At 38.9% G+C, this 17,821-nt stretch overlaps 1 protein-coding gene across 6 annotated transcripts in view; it reads left to right on the forward strand.

Annotated features, from left to right (window-relative positions):
* Positions 1-17,821, forward strand: part of Rap1 (RAS oncogene family member Rap1) — a 141,352-nt gene that overhangs the window by 73,639 nt on the left and 49,892 nt on the right. For all 6 annotated transcript variants that reach the window (XM_067141194.2, XM_067141196.2, XM_067141195.2 and 3 more), the window contains one exon: positions 5,652-5,780. In XM_067141194.2, coding sequence (XP_066997295.1) covers positions 5,652-5,780 — 129 coding nt within the window. The remainder of the gene's footprint in view (positions 1-5,651; positions 5,781-17,821) is intronic.

The following is a 17,821-nucleotide window of genomic DNA, read 5'->3' on the forward strand; positions in this document are numbered from 1 at the left end:
GGTTTAAGTCTTTGTGTGTTTTGACATGTTTTAATGAAGTGTTTGACTGCCTTGAGTGTTTGTTATAATTCTTTGTGACGTTATGTGATCCAGGTTCATTTCGATGTTGCAGTAGATATCGAGACATTTGTGTTCTCGGACATTTTCATGAGCTACACAGTTTAAAAAAATTAGAGGAACATGTTTTTGAACGTATGCCATGCTCCTCAAAACAATACCACACACCGAAGTCTATTACCAAATAAACCTTTATTCTTTACCATTGAAGTATACAAGAGAACATTGATGGATTCACGTTCATTTTCAGAACACAAATGGAAATGTCCAAATAGGGGCATAGACAAAGTGATAAGTCCTCCAGGGTGGATTTTTATCACAGTTGGAGAGCTTCAGTATGGTGTATGTCCTCCACGAGCATTTATCGCAGCCTGGCACCTACATGGCATGCTCCATATAAGTCAACGGAGTTCACGTTGCGGTATTCGGTCCCATTCTTCAATGAGAGCGTGTTCGAGGTCTGAGAGAGTCTGTGGTGGAACAGAACGCCCACAAACACTTCTGTCAAGCGTATCCCAACATCATATGCAGCAACCAATACATGCTGTAGCAGTATCTGCTCGATGTGCCCCACAGCAGTAAGATTACCACGGCCGATGACAAGATCTGTACGGCCATCAGTACTGATGCCACCCCACAGCATCACCGAACCTTTTATGAATCGGTCGCCTTCCCGCTCACCATGGCATGTACATACACGTTGACGTCTTTAAGGCTGTGTCAGGGGAAATCTGGACTCGTCTGTGAACAAGACAGGTCTCCATTGGCGAAGTTGCCACTTGACGTGGATACGGGCAAACAGAAGGTGAGTTGCGCGATGTGGCTGCGTTAAACGGGACACTCGGAACAGGACGTCTGGTTCTTAAGGACACTTCTCTGAACCTGTTCTTTACTGTCTGGTCAGATATCGATCATCCTGTGGGGTTGTCTTGCGTCCATGACCTTGTCCAACCCTCCTTGTGAACTGGCCTGTCTCATTGTAGCGATTCCACAAGCGTTGAATAACTGACGGAGAGACAATGAAATCCACAGCAACACGACGAAAAGTTTGTCCTTTCTGGATCAGAGTGATGGCCCTCGCGACTTGAACCTCGTTGAAATGTCTCGTGGAATGTGCTGGTTTACGTACGTGCTCTAATGACCGGAGTAGTTTTGTGTACCTCACGACACACGGATGCACCACTGTTCGCTTTGTTTTGAGGGGTCACCTGACAGTTTAATGCATGGCAATGCCCACAGGTGGAGTATAACTTCAATTTAACATACCCTGAGTAGCTAAGGTCTCAAGGTATGCTGTACGACCATTGGAACCCCATTTACCACATTGACGTTCACATACCATACGTTACAAAACATGTTCCCCTAATTTTTTGAACTGTGTATACCGGTATTCCTATATTAGGATTCATGAATAAATCCAACAAGAAATAGTACTTCTAGACATATTCTGTTGATTTTCCATGCATACTTAAATCAAGAAAGGGGGGAAAATGTGCCGTTTGCACAGTATGTGGGTGTGATACTAATATTGTGCGTGGTGGAAGAAACTATTTAAGTAATCATGTGAAGCGTGGTAAACACGTAAGTTATGTTAAATCGAAGGAAGGTAACAAGAAAATCAAAATCTTTTTTCCAAGTTTGGAAACATTGACAGTGATGTAATTAGGGCAGAGTGTCTACTTTCCTTTCGGTGGAACACACAGTGCCCTTAAGTGTGGCTGATCATGCTGGTGCTTTAAGATGTTTCTCATATCAGAAGTTGCAAAGAAATATAGCTGTGGCTGCACGGAAACGACATACATTGTAAATAAAATGGCAAAAAGTGAATCATCTGAAGTTGTTAAGTGCCTTCAGAACGGACAATTTTCTTTGGCAACGGATGGAAGCAATGATACGAATGCCAAGCTGTATCCTATTGTTACATTCTATGATATTCCGTGGGGAAAGGTAGTGAGCACTGTGCTATCCATACCAGCATTAGATGGGGCTCAACAGGGCGAAACATACGTAACCTAATGTTATCACAGCTGAATTCTCATAACATTCCAATTGAAAACTGTGTGGCTTTCTGCTACGACAATGCTTCTGTTATTTTAAGATACAAAATTGGGGTCTCAGCAGTTCTGAAGGAAGTTCAACCAGATATTGCCATCATAGGTTGCATTTGCCACCTGATCAGTCTAGTGGCTGAAAAAGGTGCTGGAAGATTACCACTTCAAGTATATGAGATCATTGTTGATATATTTTATTTCTTAAGGAAGGGTCAAAAGAAAAGAATGCCTTCAGAAATTCCAGAACAACGCAGTAAAGTGGTAAAGAAAATTCGGAAGCATGTATGTACTAGGTGGTTAGTTTTAGGCAGATGTTTGGATAGACTACTGGACAAGTGGGATCTGCTTCTTTCTTTCTTTCTTTCTTTCTTTCTTTCTTTCTTTCTTCAACGAGGAAGTAATATTATGTACCCAAAATATTTCCGACAGCTCGATAGCTGCAGTCGCTTGAGTGCGGCCAGTATCCAGTATTCGGGAGATAGTAGGTTCGAACCCCACTGTCAGCAGCCCTGAAGATGGTTTTCCGTGGTTTCCCATTTTTACACCAGGCAAATGCTGGGGCTGTACCATAATTAAGGCTATGGCCGCTTCCTTCCCACTCCTAGCCCTTCCCTGTCCCATCGTCGCCATAAGACCTATCTGTGTCGGTGCGACGTAAAAAAAAAAAAAAAAAAAATCCGCAAGCTTGACATCTTTCAGAATGCCTAGAGGTTAACAAAGTGGACCCAAAGAATATCAGAAGACGATGTGCTACTACACATCCCACTAAAAGAATTGCGTATTCTTCCAAATTTGACAAACCGATCCTAAAATGTAAGATTTCTGCTACGACACGTGAGGAAAAATTATGTTCCTGCCCTCAAACTTGAAAAAGGCCTTTTGCACCCTCTTTTGTGTGACTATTCCTGTATTTGACAATTTCAGTGTTGCCTTTGGACTTCTTCCCCACAAGTTCACTTTATATTGGAACTTCTAATGGATTTGCTAAAGCAGTTGTTCACCAAGTTTGTTAAATCCAAAATAGTCAAAAGCTCCCTCATTGCTTGAAGTTCTCAAAATTAAAGAAATGATGATGTGTTGGTTATTGGCATTTAGACTTCAAACATAGTGAATGATCTCCAGGATACAGAAAAATCCCTTTTCTTTTCATCAGTGAGAAAATACTTCTGTACTGCCTGTGACTACATCATCACCAAGTTTTCACTCAAAGATGTGTTAAAGCATACTCATGTTCCTAGGTTAGACAAAATTGAAGATGCACAGTTTTCTTACATTTGTTTTTTCTTGGAAAAGTTTCCTAACAGGCTATTCAAGGAAGAGGATGAAGCTACAGATGAGGTTGTGAATTAGCTTCAGAGGCAGTTCACAGCTCTTCCGGTAGATGACACTTTGGCAGCAAGTCAAGATGCTGCAAGTGATTCCAGTAGGACACAAATCAAGAATTCGTGGAGTCGATGGGCTTCTTAATTATAACCGAATTTCTAGAGTAATGCTTTCTATTCTCACCATACCCCATCGCAATGCAGAATGTGAATGTGTTTTCTGCTTTGTGAAGAAAAATAGAACAGAGTTCAGATCATCCATGTCCATTGAATGTCTGGAGTCTATTTCTATTTTGAAGGCCTGGAGTTCTGGTCCCTGTTCTGACAAAGCATTATCTCAAGACTTTTTGCAGGAAGCCAAAAAGGCCACAACTACGACTTTAAAGTCGAACTAGCATGTGATTTGCAGTGTGTATTATATTATTTCTTGCCTGTGTTATGTTCAAGTTTTGTGTAAAGCCTTTTTCAATTATCGCATATCTGCTTAATTTATCGATGAAGTCCTGTCATGTATGCTTCAAACCAATATTCACCACACCTGCTGTTGTTTAACGTGGATTTCTTCTGGATTGTTACGTTCATCTACAGATCATTAGCCTATGATGTAATTAGATATGATTTCATTGAAGTATCCTGTTTAAATCATGAATTATTGTATTTTGTAGCCCAGAAGCATTATTATGTTTGTCAAGCCGGGGTATGTCGAATCGTTATATTTCTCTATCGCATGTGAGTTGTACTGATAGCAACTTTGAGGTTTAAATTATCTGAAGAATTGATCCTTGTACTTGCTTCAGATAAATGCTGGGCTGGTACATCATGTCCTAAGATACTTTATCCTTAGCAAGTCTTCAGTAATTACTTCTCTATAGACATGTCAATAAAATGTTTAACAAGACAAATTGTGTGCTTGACTAGTATTTGGAGCTAGCGATCTGTGACTAGGTGTTTAGGCTATCAAAAATGAAATGGCGTGGGAGAGTGGCAGTACCATATTTCAAGGTCTCCACTGCTTGAACCGTTATAATTAATAATGTTATTGGTTCTATGTCCCACTAACTACTTTCACGGCTTTCATAGACGCCGAGGTGCCAGAATTTATTCCCGCTGGAGTTCTTTTATGTCCCAGTAAATCTGCTAACATGGGGCTGACGTATTTGAGCACCTTCAAATACCACCGGACTGAGGAACCTTTGAACCTGCCAAGTTGGGGTCAGAAGGCCAGTGCCTCAAATGTCTGAACCACTTAGCCTGGCTTTAATCATTATATATTTGGTCCTGTTTATGATCAAGCTGTCTTCAACTTATTATTTTGCCAACACCATCTTGTTTTCAATCAATCAATCAATACTGATCTGCATTTAGGGCAGTCGCCCAGGTGGCAGATTCCTTATCTTGTTTTCCTAGCCTTTTCCTAAACAATTTCAAAGAAATTGGAAATTTATTGAATGTCTCCCTTGGTAAGTTTTCCAATCCATAACTCCCCTTCCTATAAATGAATATTTGCCCCAGTTTGTCCTCTTGAATTCCAACTTTATCTTCATATTGTGATCTTACCTACTTTTATAAACGCCACTCAAACTTATTCGTCTACTAATGTCATTCCACGCCATCTCTCCGTTGACAGCTCAGAACATACCACTTAGTCGAGTAGCTCTTCTTCTTTCTCTCAATTCTTCCCAACCCAAACTTTGCAACATTTTTTTAACACTACTCTTTTGTCGGAAATCGCCCAGAACAAATCGAGCTGCTTTTCTTTGGATTTCTTCCAGTTCTTGAATCGGGTAATCCTGGTGAGGGTCCCATACACTGGAACCATACTCTAGTTGGGGTCTTACCAGAGACTTGTATGCCCTCTCCTTTACATCCTTACCACAACCCCTAAACGCCCTCATAACCATGGGCAGAGATCTGTACCCTTTATTTACAATCCCATTTATGTGATTACCCCAATGAAGATCTTTCCTTATATTAACACCTAGATACTTACAATGATCCCCAAAAGGAACTTTCACCCCATCAACGCAGTAATTAAAACTGATAGGACTTTTCGTTCTTGGCTATGCTTGGCTAAAGGTCAGCTCTGGTATTAATTATCCATTACACTCCTACAGTGTATTTTGATATAAAAAGTGTGTTATGTACTTAAGCACATATTTGACAACTCGCTCTATTACTGGCATTGAAATTAAAATATTTTTTTTTTGTGTGTGTGTTACAGGAGCAGTTCACTGCAATGCGGGATTTATATATGAAAAATGGTCAGGGGTTTGTGTTGGTATACTCCATCACAGCGCAGTCAACATTCAATGATTTGCAAGATTTAAGGGAACAAATATTACGGGTTAAGGTATGTGGATTATGTATATTCTTCCTTAAAGTTATGATGTATGCGTGGTGTTACCATATATTTGGAACTGGAAAAGTCTTCTAGAAATATTATTTGTCTTCCTTAAGAGAAAGTCTTTCAGCTTTTTGAAGCTGTGGTCCTGTGAGGAGCACTAAACTAAAATGTCCTATATTTCTATGGTATAGGAATATGGAAAACTGATGTGAATGAGAATAAACCAATTTTTGTATGCCATTTGCTCTTGCACCTAATTTATCTTTATGTGTATGATTAAATGCCTTGAAAAATATCCAGAATGCTGGAAATTACTGCTTTACACTGAGCACTGCTCTAGAGTCTAAATTGTCATGGGATGGAATAATAATAATAATAATAATAATAATAATAATAATAACCATCAGTGTCACACTCCAGTCGCCTGGGTGTGGTTTCCAAGCCTCCTCCCCTTATTTTATGTAGCTATTAGTTGCCTGGTTCAGACCCTCTGACAAGTGTGGATGGCCTTTGCTGTGTAGAGGACACTGTGTTAACCCATTCCAGTCTGGGCCTTAATATCTCTAACAAACGTTCTGGACTGGGCATTGTTAAGGATATTTAAAACATATCTCTGTACCTGTAGGAGATATTTGCATGATTCTTTTTTCTTTGTGATTGTTTGGGCATCTAGTTTTGAAAAATGCTGTTTGTATTATGTCAACTATCACTTGAGATTTTAAAATTGTTTATATATTATGCCATGTTTTGTGAATGGAAAAAAGGTCTGACGGATAACTAAGCATTTTCTGAAATACTGCTATATTTACCCTATTTTGCTAATATAAAATGTGCATTGCAATTACAAAACAACAATGAGTACGATATAAAAATTATAATTTTTCAATAATAGTAATAATTACAATAATGAAAATGGGACCTCTTATGAAATTTTATTATAATTGATAAATTTTGTCAGAATTTACTCGGATGTAAAAATATTGTTCCCTTTACCACAAAAGACTTCTGAGAAAGGGAAAATACAGTCTTCTAAACAGACAACTTTACTAATGTGTAGACAAACTTACGTATTATTATTATTACTATTATTTTTGTACAGCAAACTTAACGTATTCACGCAAATTTGAAATACGCGGCGAACGTGCTAGGCCGTAAAACGAACGAAATGTAAGTTGTTGTTTTGAATTCATATGTCGATAATATGTTCATTTGCGCATGAACTTATATCATAAAATATCAAAAATATAACTTTCGTCAAGCACATGTTTGCTGCGAGAAGCCATGTCTAGAGCTCACTGAGTGACAATATCTACTGATGCATGTTGATCGAAAATATCGTAAATTCTCTGACTTAGACATATAATACTGCCATCTGCTTAACACATTGCTGACCGGATGCTTGAGCTTGTCACATACCCTGTGGACCGGACATTTTTCTACTAAACATATTACAGTGCACTTGATTATAAAAAGGTACAAAAATATTAATCTAGTCAATATTTTATCTTTAAAGTTGGTATGGGTACTCTCCAATGCCCCTAGTAGTAGTGGATCTGCCTTTACAAAACCATCTTCAGCGTCAATTCCTAACACATCATTAATGTTTACATCGTTATCGTCGTCGTCGTCAGAATCACTTGAATAAGTAAGTACACTAGGTAAAATATCAACTATCACTCTCACATTCAGTTTCCACTAATTCATTAGACTGTTTCCATTTGAACGATCATCGGCATATAATTCTTCTAAAATATCGTCGTCAGCTAACACCGTAGTCCGCGGGCGCTCCATCTTATCATTGACTGAACCGGCAGAAAGAAAGTCGACGTTTTGAAACTAAATCAAAGAATAAAAGAGGCCGTGAATGAAAGAAAAGTGGCAGATATACATCTACGATTTATTCTCCTCAATGTGAACGTCCGAAACAGTTCAAGATATGGTCAAGAGATGTCACAGGAAGACCGAAAACAATGTCGTGAATAAAACCGAGAATTCTCGGGGCCCGTCACCTACCGCTGGCGAGCGTACTACGAGATTTCTCGGGGCCCGTCACCCATGTGTTAAATACTCTTGTAATTAATACATGAAGAAACACGATGTAACTACCAGAATGTGTGCATAGCTCGATCTCAGTTTTTAGTGAATTGTTAAACCTTACTACGGGCTATGCCCGCAGCGCGCCCTGAGCGTAATTTCGCCCGTTGTAGCTCGCAGTTAGACCGGAAAGAGTTAATATGGTAGAGGGTAAGATTGTGTGTGCTGTGTGGGTTGCAGAAGTGTTGGAGACAGCACAGGCACTCAGTTCTCAAGCCAAGGGAATTGTTTACAATTAAAATCTCACAATTAAGGTTTGGATGTTAAGGAAAAGTCATATTTCTTTCCTGACCTCATTGTAACTGAAATCTGAAAAATATCCGTGGATGATTAGTCTCTGTCCCATATAAGGCAATTTTATATTGCATATAAATGCATATTTTGGCTATTTTTATTGTTTTGTTCATTTTAGAGATACAGTAAAACTTGCTCAAAGCGGAATGTCTATAAAGCTATTGAAGGGAGCGAAAAGGAAACGTTGTGCATGAAATTGTAGCGTTTTAGATGTGGAAAAACTCAAGTTTGAGACTTTAAAACATGAGGACGACATTACTGCTGACTTTTTTTTAATATTATGAACACTAGAGTTTAGGCTCTAATTAGGAACGAACCGATAGATCTATTGCAAAGTGGGTAATACCAATCTATTCCTTGCTTAATTCTGTATTAGAGTATATAAGATATATAGTTTTTGAAGTTAATTAATTATTTTTTATTTGCGGTTGTATTAAATATTGCCTGGGTTTTTGGCTTGTTCTCTAGGAAGCGCTCACTTAGGAATATATACACGGAAAACTAGCTGCCTGATGGTAATGAAAATTGTACATGTTATAACCACATGTACTTGTAGTGTAATACTCAAGTTAGGTTTTTCTACCAATCCAGAAAGAGTTATTGTCATTTTTCGAAAGCAACTCTTTCTCAGCCCAGGTTAATCGTACAGCAGAAAACTTGGGGTGTTTTTAAAGCACTCAATCATGGTTATCAGAAACTACAACCACTATAACCATATAATGTGGTACTGAATTTATGAAGAGTAATATTGAAGGGAGGTTTTGTGCACACCGGACCATGCGTTTAACATCAGACGGGGTGGAGAAATCGGGCGCCGTGTACACTCGCACCGATCAGTTGTGAAACGTAATGCTCATGACCTTGGATTGTTCGCAAGCTATTTTCAGTTGTCGTATGTTCCGAGACCTGAGTTTATTGCCTTAAAGGTCAGCTCTCGTTACAGATCAAACTCCATGTCATACGATGGTCGATACTTCAACTTAAAACCCGAACACATCATGGCTGAAACCTGAAATTATATTTTGGATAGCATCAAAGGATATTTCATTACCATCTGGAGTTAAAGATTATAACAAATTAACTAAGTCAGAGCTGATTTTCCTTGCCAGTCCTTATTTTGAAACACTGGTAAACAACCTGGAACAACTGACTAAACGACTTTGACCAGGTGTACAGTTTGTATGGGTTACCAGTGGCCCATTGTAAGCTTAATACAATCAAGCTCATTTGGGCTTACATATAAGGAAAAATATCAAAAACAAATATGCTTAACAAGTTAGAAAATGGTAGAGGTATAGAAGCAATTATCGCTTTATGCCAAGAAGCCTTACGTACCGTAACCCGTGAACTCTGAAAAAAAATGTATTAAACACGCTAAAAAAGTTGAAGACCTGTGACGGGAGAAAGATTGACTGTCCGAAATTGTCCCTTATTTCGAGCCAGTCATAATTAACATGAATGACAGCAGCACCGATTCATCAGAACATAGTGATTTTTCAGAAGAAGGAAATTGATAGAATTAAATATTGTAAAATGTAATGTAAATAACCCTTGTAAAAATTGTGCAGTGTGATACATCTAAATTAAGAATCCAACCATTCTTAAACCTGCATTGAAAGTCCAAACCCCTTATGAGAAAAGGTGATGGGAAGTGCATTTTATAAGAGGAAATAAAATTGAATTTTAAAGCTGTGTTCGTTGCGTGTGTGATTACTACTGAACGCGGTAACACTGCATCCTATTTCACCATCACGCCTGCTGTTAATCGCTCGGTCCAGCGTACACAAAACCTCCCTTCAATATTACTCTTCATAAATTCAGTACCATACTATATGGTTACCGTGGTTGTAGTTTCTGAGAACCATGACTGAGTGCTTCTAAAGAAGACCAAATTTCTTGTTGTATCTTTATTCTGGGCTTAGAAAGAGTTGCTTTAGAAAACTGATAAGAACAGTTTTTTTTTGGGATTGTTATAATTAACTTTTGTACTATACTATACTATACATGTGGTTATAACATATAAAAATTTCATTACCATCAGACAACTAGTTTTCCGTGCATATATTCCTAAGTGAGCGCTTCTTAGAGAAGCCAAAAACCTGAGCAGTATTTATTACAACCACAAATAAAAATAATTTATGAACTTCAAAAACGATGTGTCTTATACATTCTAATACAGAATTAAACAAATAAAATATTGATTTAATTCACTTTGCAATAGGCCTATCGGTTTTTTGTTATTAAAGCCTAAACTCGAGTGTCCATAATTAAAAAAAATCCGACAGTAAGCAGTGGATGGAGGGGAATGTACAGATGAAGAGGAAATGTAAGGTAACAGGTAATGAAGAAATGTTATTTAGTTCGGGAATGGTTAGTCAGTGCCCGTTCGAAAAACCTTCCGGTTAGTGGATGTATGCTACAGAATGAGGCTCTTGCCGTTGCTAAATCACTTGGCAACTCAGCCTTTAAAGCATCCACTGGGTGGCTGGAGAAATTCAAAACAAGAGACATTATCGTATGGAATGAAGTCTGTGGCGAGTCCAAAGACGTGGATGGAAATGTAGTAGCAGAGTGGAAATCGAAGCTGCAAAATTTAATTTCTGGCTATGAACCTAGACATTTTCAACGCTGACGAAGCAGGATTGGTTTTTCAAGCCTTGCCTTCAAATTCACTTGCGCTTCGTGAGGAGATGTGTGGTGGGGGTAAAATGTCGAAAGAAAGACTTACAGTACTGTTGTCCGGTAACATGGAGGGGGGGAAATGGAAAAGTCCCTGGTAATCGGGAAATCAGCAAAACCAAGGTGTTTTAAAAACTTGGACTTGCGGAAACTTCCAGTAACTTGGAGGAGCAATGGGAAAACGTGGATGACCAGTGCTCTAATTTAAAAATGGCTGAACAAATTAAACTGCAGTATGAACAAGGAAAGTCGCTAAGTTATATTTTTTTCTCGACAATGCCACTTGTCACCCACGTGTGTTTTCCAATGTCAGGCTAGCCTGGTTTCAACCTAACACAACCAGCGTTGTTCAACCTATTGACCAAGAAGTGATTTACACTTTTAAATATCACTACCGAGCTCGGTAGCTGCAGTCGCTTAAGTGCGTCCAGTATTCGGGAGATAGTAGGTTCGAACACCACTGTCGGCAGCCCTGAAAATGGTTTTCCGTGGTTTCCCATTTTCACACCAAGCAAATGCTGGGGCTGTTCCTTAATTAAGGCCACGACCACTTCCTTCTCACTCCCAGCCCTTCCCTGTCCCATCGTCGCCATAAGACCTATCTGTGTCGGCGCGACGTAAAGCAACTAGCAAAGAAACAGGCGTTTATTGATGGAGTCGCTGATCAAGAATGTTTCTACAGCTGACAACACCTACTCCCTTGCACGCTCAGTTTCCATACTGGATGCTGTCAACTGGATCGGTTTAGCTATGAAGCAGAACAAACCTCAGTCATAAAGTGTTTTGCAAAAGCAAGATTTGCAGAAATGATGACGTCGGCACACCTGAGGAAGTGACTGAAAATGCTGCACTGATATCTACGCTGAGCCGACAACAGAATTTCGCATGTAATGTAGATAAATACATTTGCAGCAACGACCAGCTTGCTACTCGCTACAGTTTCCAGTCTGCTGTACAGCTTCTGAAGATCCGCCGTACAGAGAATGAAGATGATAATCCAAGGGACGGAGACCGGGAAGAGGAGGAAAGAGGAAGTCAGGAGAAAATACGCACTCATGAACAAGCTATTCATATTCAGTGTGTCAGGGACGTTACGAAATTTGCTGCCAAGTCCAATTCACCGCAACTTCTTGAGTTACTGTACAGCACTAAAGACTGCATTGAGAAAGACATTAAATCAAGGAAGGTGAAACAGGCTTCTTTGTTACACATGTGGAAGAAGGAATAATTTGTCAAGTACAGTATTGTGTGTTATGTGTTATATGAATACTGTAGTTTATTAGACATGTGTAATAAGGCTTAAGTTGTGTTATACAGTATGTGTTACAGTATACGTATACCGTAGTTTGTTTATTCAACGTGGAATAAGGCAAAAATTGTCCAATTTTCATTTAGTATGGTACGTACAGTACATAATGTACGTAGTTAAGTGTGTGATAATGCAGGTCTATGCGAGAGTAATAAAAACCTACTGTACGTCAAGATAGAGATTTGCATCACCAAAACTAGAGTAATGGATCAGGGGTAAGTAATTTGTGAATTTTTTTTGTATAATTTTGTTCAATCCGGGAACTTGTCTAATTCGAAAAAGAAACTCTGGACCCTTGCGATTCCACTATGAGCAAGTTTTACTGTATAAGGTTATATTTGGTTATATTTTGAGCATTTTTGTTTAAATTGAGGCATCATTTTTTACAAGGTACATGTTGTCTGGTTCGTTTTGAATAAGGTACATACTATCTGGGTCGTTTCAAAGAAAGGATTTCAAAATACTCTTGTAGATGTACTTTTATTTCTCCTCCCGAAACAGATAGGTAGCGGTTTTAGAAGACGTGATGCCAAGAACCTGACGCTATATGAACGTAGCCAGACAGATACCAAAAAGCATGGTAATGCTTCACTTTTAGGTCCTTCTTTAGGAGCATAGCGTGGGAAGAGTGCCTCAGGGTTGTGCTACTGAATGAAAGTACCTAATGTTGTAATGTAGGCCTACCTACAGTAGCTCTGTAAGTTTGCATATTAACTGTGCTTTTTATATTATTGCTAATAACGTTTTTGGCACGTTCATTGGTGGTAATAGTCTTAAAATTTGTTACCTATCATAATTAGCTAGCTTTTGGGCATATTTGCTTGCATATTTTATACTTCTTTAGGTTATAAATATCCAAACTATACTCGTGACCCATCCTACAATCAACCGCAAAGCCTGATGGCCAAGACTAACCAGTCATCCGTAGAGCTGGATGATGAAATAACAATAGATGAAGAGGGGTAATTAAAAGGTCCCAGAGTCCAAAGTATTAAGTGATAGTTCATACTGGTATATCTTTCAAAACTGTATTCTTACAACGTGGCTTATGCCAGGGTTTCAGGAACCCAAAGTGTTGGTGGTTATTCTGTATGGTTCGTTATATCAGCCTGTTGTTTAATCATTTTATTAACATCGGGGATCTAAAATTATTGAGTTGTATATATTAAAGCTCTTGTGGATAGAGCCTCATTTTAGAGAGCCTAGACAACGCTTCTTGTACTTTTTCTATTTTGTGCTATTTAAGAAGAAAGCAGAGTTTGTATGAGTTAAGCAAATATTCACTATGAGAATGAGTAGTAGTCTACTGAAGAGAAAGGGTATTGTGAGCACCAATCCTTGATGGTTGCAGGCATCTTTGTACCACAGTTTCACACTCCTGTGTGTATAAAATAATTTTTAAATCACAAAAATAAATATCAGATTTTTATAAATCTCCTGATTGAAGGAATATTTTTATGACTTGTTAAATGCAACAACATGCAATGTTAAACAAAGGTGGAGATCAGATGGCCAGAAGTGGAAAGTTTCATTTATATGCCAGATGTGGAACTAAAAGATCTTAACATACAGTAATTCCTTCCTTCCTTCCTTCCTTCCTTCCTTCCTTCCTTCCTTCCTTCCTTCCTTCCGAGTTGATGAAGATTGGAAAGCGATATTTCATAATATTCATATACGAGTTAAAAAAAAAAAAAAAAAAAAAAAATGCACCCCCACCACCTCTCTTAACCTTAGTACATTTATTTCTAACAGCCATATTCCTCCATGTAAAAACCTCTGGAACTTTAATAGGGTAACAAAAACCATTGATAGTTTCTTGGGCACTAGCAACCTTATTAATACACACAGGATAAAAGATAATTTCGTGCGGCTATTTCTAGCCGGTTGCAGCCCTTGTTAGGTAGACCCTCCGATGAGGGTGGGTGGCATCTGCCATATGCATGTTATTGTGGTGGAGGATAGTGGTGTATGAGTTGCAGGGATGTTGGGGACAGCACAAACACCCAGCCCCCGTGCCATTGGAATTAACCAGTGAAGATTAAAATCCCCGACCCAGCCGGGAATCAAACCCGGGACCCTCTGGACCAAAGGCCAGCACGCTAACCATTTAGCCATGAAGCCGTACAGGATAAAAGATAAGAAATATTTTTAAAAAATTAGAAACGTACAATCTTTGGTGTTTCAGCTGGTATAGCAATTTCTTCTTCTGTTAATTCTTTATGTTCCTTTTTTATATACACAAGTAACTCGTGCAGCCCGTAAACTAGGAAGAATTTCACATTAGGTCTCTGGTAAAGGAGCAAGAACGACTGCTGATTACGAAAAGTTGGCAGCGCTATAGTCATTCATTGTTAAGAAAACAGTATTGCTGTTATGACAACAAAAGCAAAGCAGTCCCCACACAGGCCATAAAGGCCCCTGGAGGGGTGGAAGGTGAAGGCTACCACTATCCATAACCTTGGCACTAGGTAGGGTAGAGTGGTCAGCTGTAGGCTGTGTGAACCTCAGGACCATGTGCACCTCCGGAAGCGGAGATCTTGTTTCTTAAATTTTACGACTTCCCGACGGGGAATCAAACCCACGTCCTTCCGGGTGAACCTAGCACGCCTTTACCGCCTTGGCCAGGCAACCCCTTATGACAACAGGGTTGCCACATCCATACCTGCCAACCCTTCCGATTTACCCGGAAACTTTCCGTTTTTTAACTCATTTTCCGATTTATTTTTACTTCCTATTTTTCAACAATATAACCTGTATGGTCAGTACTCTTCCCCTAAGATAAATTCTTATGTACTTGTGTAATTTACGCGACCTCTTTTTCAAACGTATTTATTTGGCGAGTGTATCGTGTTTCCCTCTCACTACTGCAGCTTGTGTGCTTTACAGCTGAGAATTCAGGACGACAAGCAAGAGGGCTTACCACGCTCTAGCGACTCCGTTGGTCGGGACGAAAGAATGAGTTTGTTATTGTGCGGTTTGTGCGCTGTTAAAATCGTTTCTGTGCGTAGTTTCGTCGGAGTTGTAGGCAACGTGTCTTTTGTTGCGGTTCTATGCTTTTCCTGCTTTTGACGTCTCGTTCTTTTTCTACAGCTTTTTCCTACGCACATGTGGGGTCGCGCGTGCGAACTGCGTTGCACATATGGATTTGGTCCTGTTTTACGACCGGATGCCCTTCCTGACGCCAACAATATATGGTGGGATGTAATCGTTATTGCGTGTTTCTGTGGTGGTTGGTAGTGTGGTATGTTGTCTGAATATGAAGAGTAGACTGTTGGGACGGACACAAACACCCAGTCCCTGAGCCAGAAGAATTAATCAGAAGCGATTACTGTAAAATCCTCGACCCGGCCGGTAATCGAACCCAGGACCCTCTGAAACGAAGGCCAGTATGCTGACCATTCAGCCAATGAGTCGGGACTTTCTCCCTGTCGAAGTTGTATGTTAATATGTATGAGACATATTGATATGATTTGTATGTGGTAGTTTCGCGTATTTCAGTGTATTTGTGTATATTCTTAGTTCATAATTTTAATGATTTGAATGTAATTCAGAGAGTTGTGTCGGTGACAGTTTCTGGTATTTTCTCTTCGTGTTATGGCCACAAAACATAATAAATGTTATCTCCAAGTGTTCAGAGATAGCTATAAAATTGAATTTTCGTCCATTTTTACAGTCTAGTAAAAGAAACTATTATGCATTTTGTTCTGTATTTGTCACAGTTTTTATGTTTTCTTTGTAACGTAAGGTTTTAAATTTAATGGGCAATTCGCATTGTAACTCAAGATATGTATGCCTTTTATCTCGACATTTTTCACCAAGACCGTGGCGCAATATACATGATGAAATCGAAGAATATAAAGTCTTCCTATTTCTGGTTTCTAAAAGTTGGTAGGTATGCCATATCAAATGGCTCCGCTCAACATCACAGGAAAACGGCGACACATAAATTTGTGAAATTCAGTATTTAAGTTCAACATAAGTGGAAGAAACTATGCTGCAAATTACTTTTATGAACTAAACGGGACGGGGTGTTTACGGGGGGCTATTTTTGGTTTATACAGAATCAGGGGTAAACAACGGCACATATAAAGAACCTCAGCATTGAAGTATAAGGCAAATTGGGGGAGAAAATGGAATTTTTTTTATTTATGGAATCGAGGAGGTGAGGAATATATTTAATTGTATTTAATAAATTTCCCTGACAACACGGGGTACTACTGTGCTGTTGTATCGCACACAAAAACAATAGTAAAATTTAAATGCAGTCGTAAAAGAAGAGTGGTAAAATTAAAATGCATTTACGAAAGAACAGCTAAATAACAAAACCAAGCACAAGTTATGCCATGATGTATTGCTGCACACTACAACACCAAAATCTTCAGTAACAACTATTGTACAGTACGAAAATAATAAAACACACACAAATACTATGCAAAATGCAGCCAACTCTCACTCAACACAAAACAAGTACACACTGATTTAAACCCTAAAAGCACAGATGCAACAAATACTGTATATAACTTCACTACAGAAGTGAGCTGCCGGCGGTTCACAGAGTGAGGGACTGCACGATGCTTGTGCGAGGGTAACACAGAAGGAAAATAAAGGAAGGCTGTTCCTGTGATTGTGCTTCCTCCCTAAGAATATATTTATGAAAATGTGTGGTTATTAAAATAACTCGCAGGCAAAAATGCCTCGTCCTTTTTATCTCTTTCATAATACATTACAAAGTACAGTATAATATTCCTTAATCTTGAGGAATTGTGTGTATCTCGGAAGGGGGGTGGGTGTTTACTCCTTGTAGGTCCATAAGAGCAATACTGTTTTCTTAACGTGGAATGAGCTATAGTAGGAATGATTATGGCTGAGGACGATACATATCATTTGAAGCTGTGCATACGAATAATGAATCTTTGAAGCTGTGTGACATGAAACTGTGTTAAACCATCACATGCTTAATCATTCTAGAATACTGAAGATATACTGTATTTACGCGAATAATCCCCGCCACCGAATAATGCCTGCAGCCTAACTTTAGGTAGGCTTATTTTGAAAAACAGAAATGCTAACTTGGACACAAAAAAAAAACCACATCCCAATTTCGTGCCTCAAATTTAAAAAAAAATGTGCAGGTATTATTCGCTTAAATACCCGTATTTACGCGAATAATCCCCGCCACCGTATTTACACAAATAATACTTGCCACCGAATAATCCCGCACCCTAAATTTAGGAAGGCTGATTTTGAAAAAAAAAATGCGTACATTGACGCAAATAAAACCCGCACCCCAATTTCGTGCCCCAATTTTTTTTTTAAATGTGCGGGTATTATTCGCGTAAATACGGTATTACTATACAATATTGAACTACCATATCCAGATTACAGCAGGAAGTTTACAATAGAAGCATCTCACTATCCTGTTTCAAGGTTAATGAGCTTTTTTGAGTCACAAGCTATAAAGGAGGAGCAGTATGTAATTATAGCAGCTACAACTGGATGGATATTACCATGCAAGTATGTTTTAAAGGACAGTGTTGTGAAATTCATGTGAAATGTGTAGTTTGGAATGGAGAATTGTCATCCACTGATGTAACCAAGTGGGTCAGGAGTTGGCACAGAAACCAGCTAAGCGTCCTAGCGTACACTGCATTGAGAATTGGCATCAAGTTAT

This window comes from Anabrus simplex, chromosome 2, assembly GCF_040414725.1.
Source record: "Anabrus simplex isolate iqAnaSimp1 chromosome 2, ASM4041472v1, whole genome shotgun sequence".
Classification (NCBI taxonomy): domain Eukaryota; kingdom Metazoa; phylum Arthropoda; class Insecta; order Orthoptera; family Tettigoniidae; genus Anabrus; species Anabrus simplex.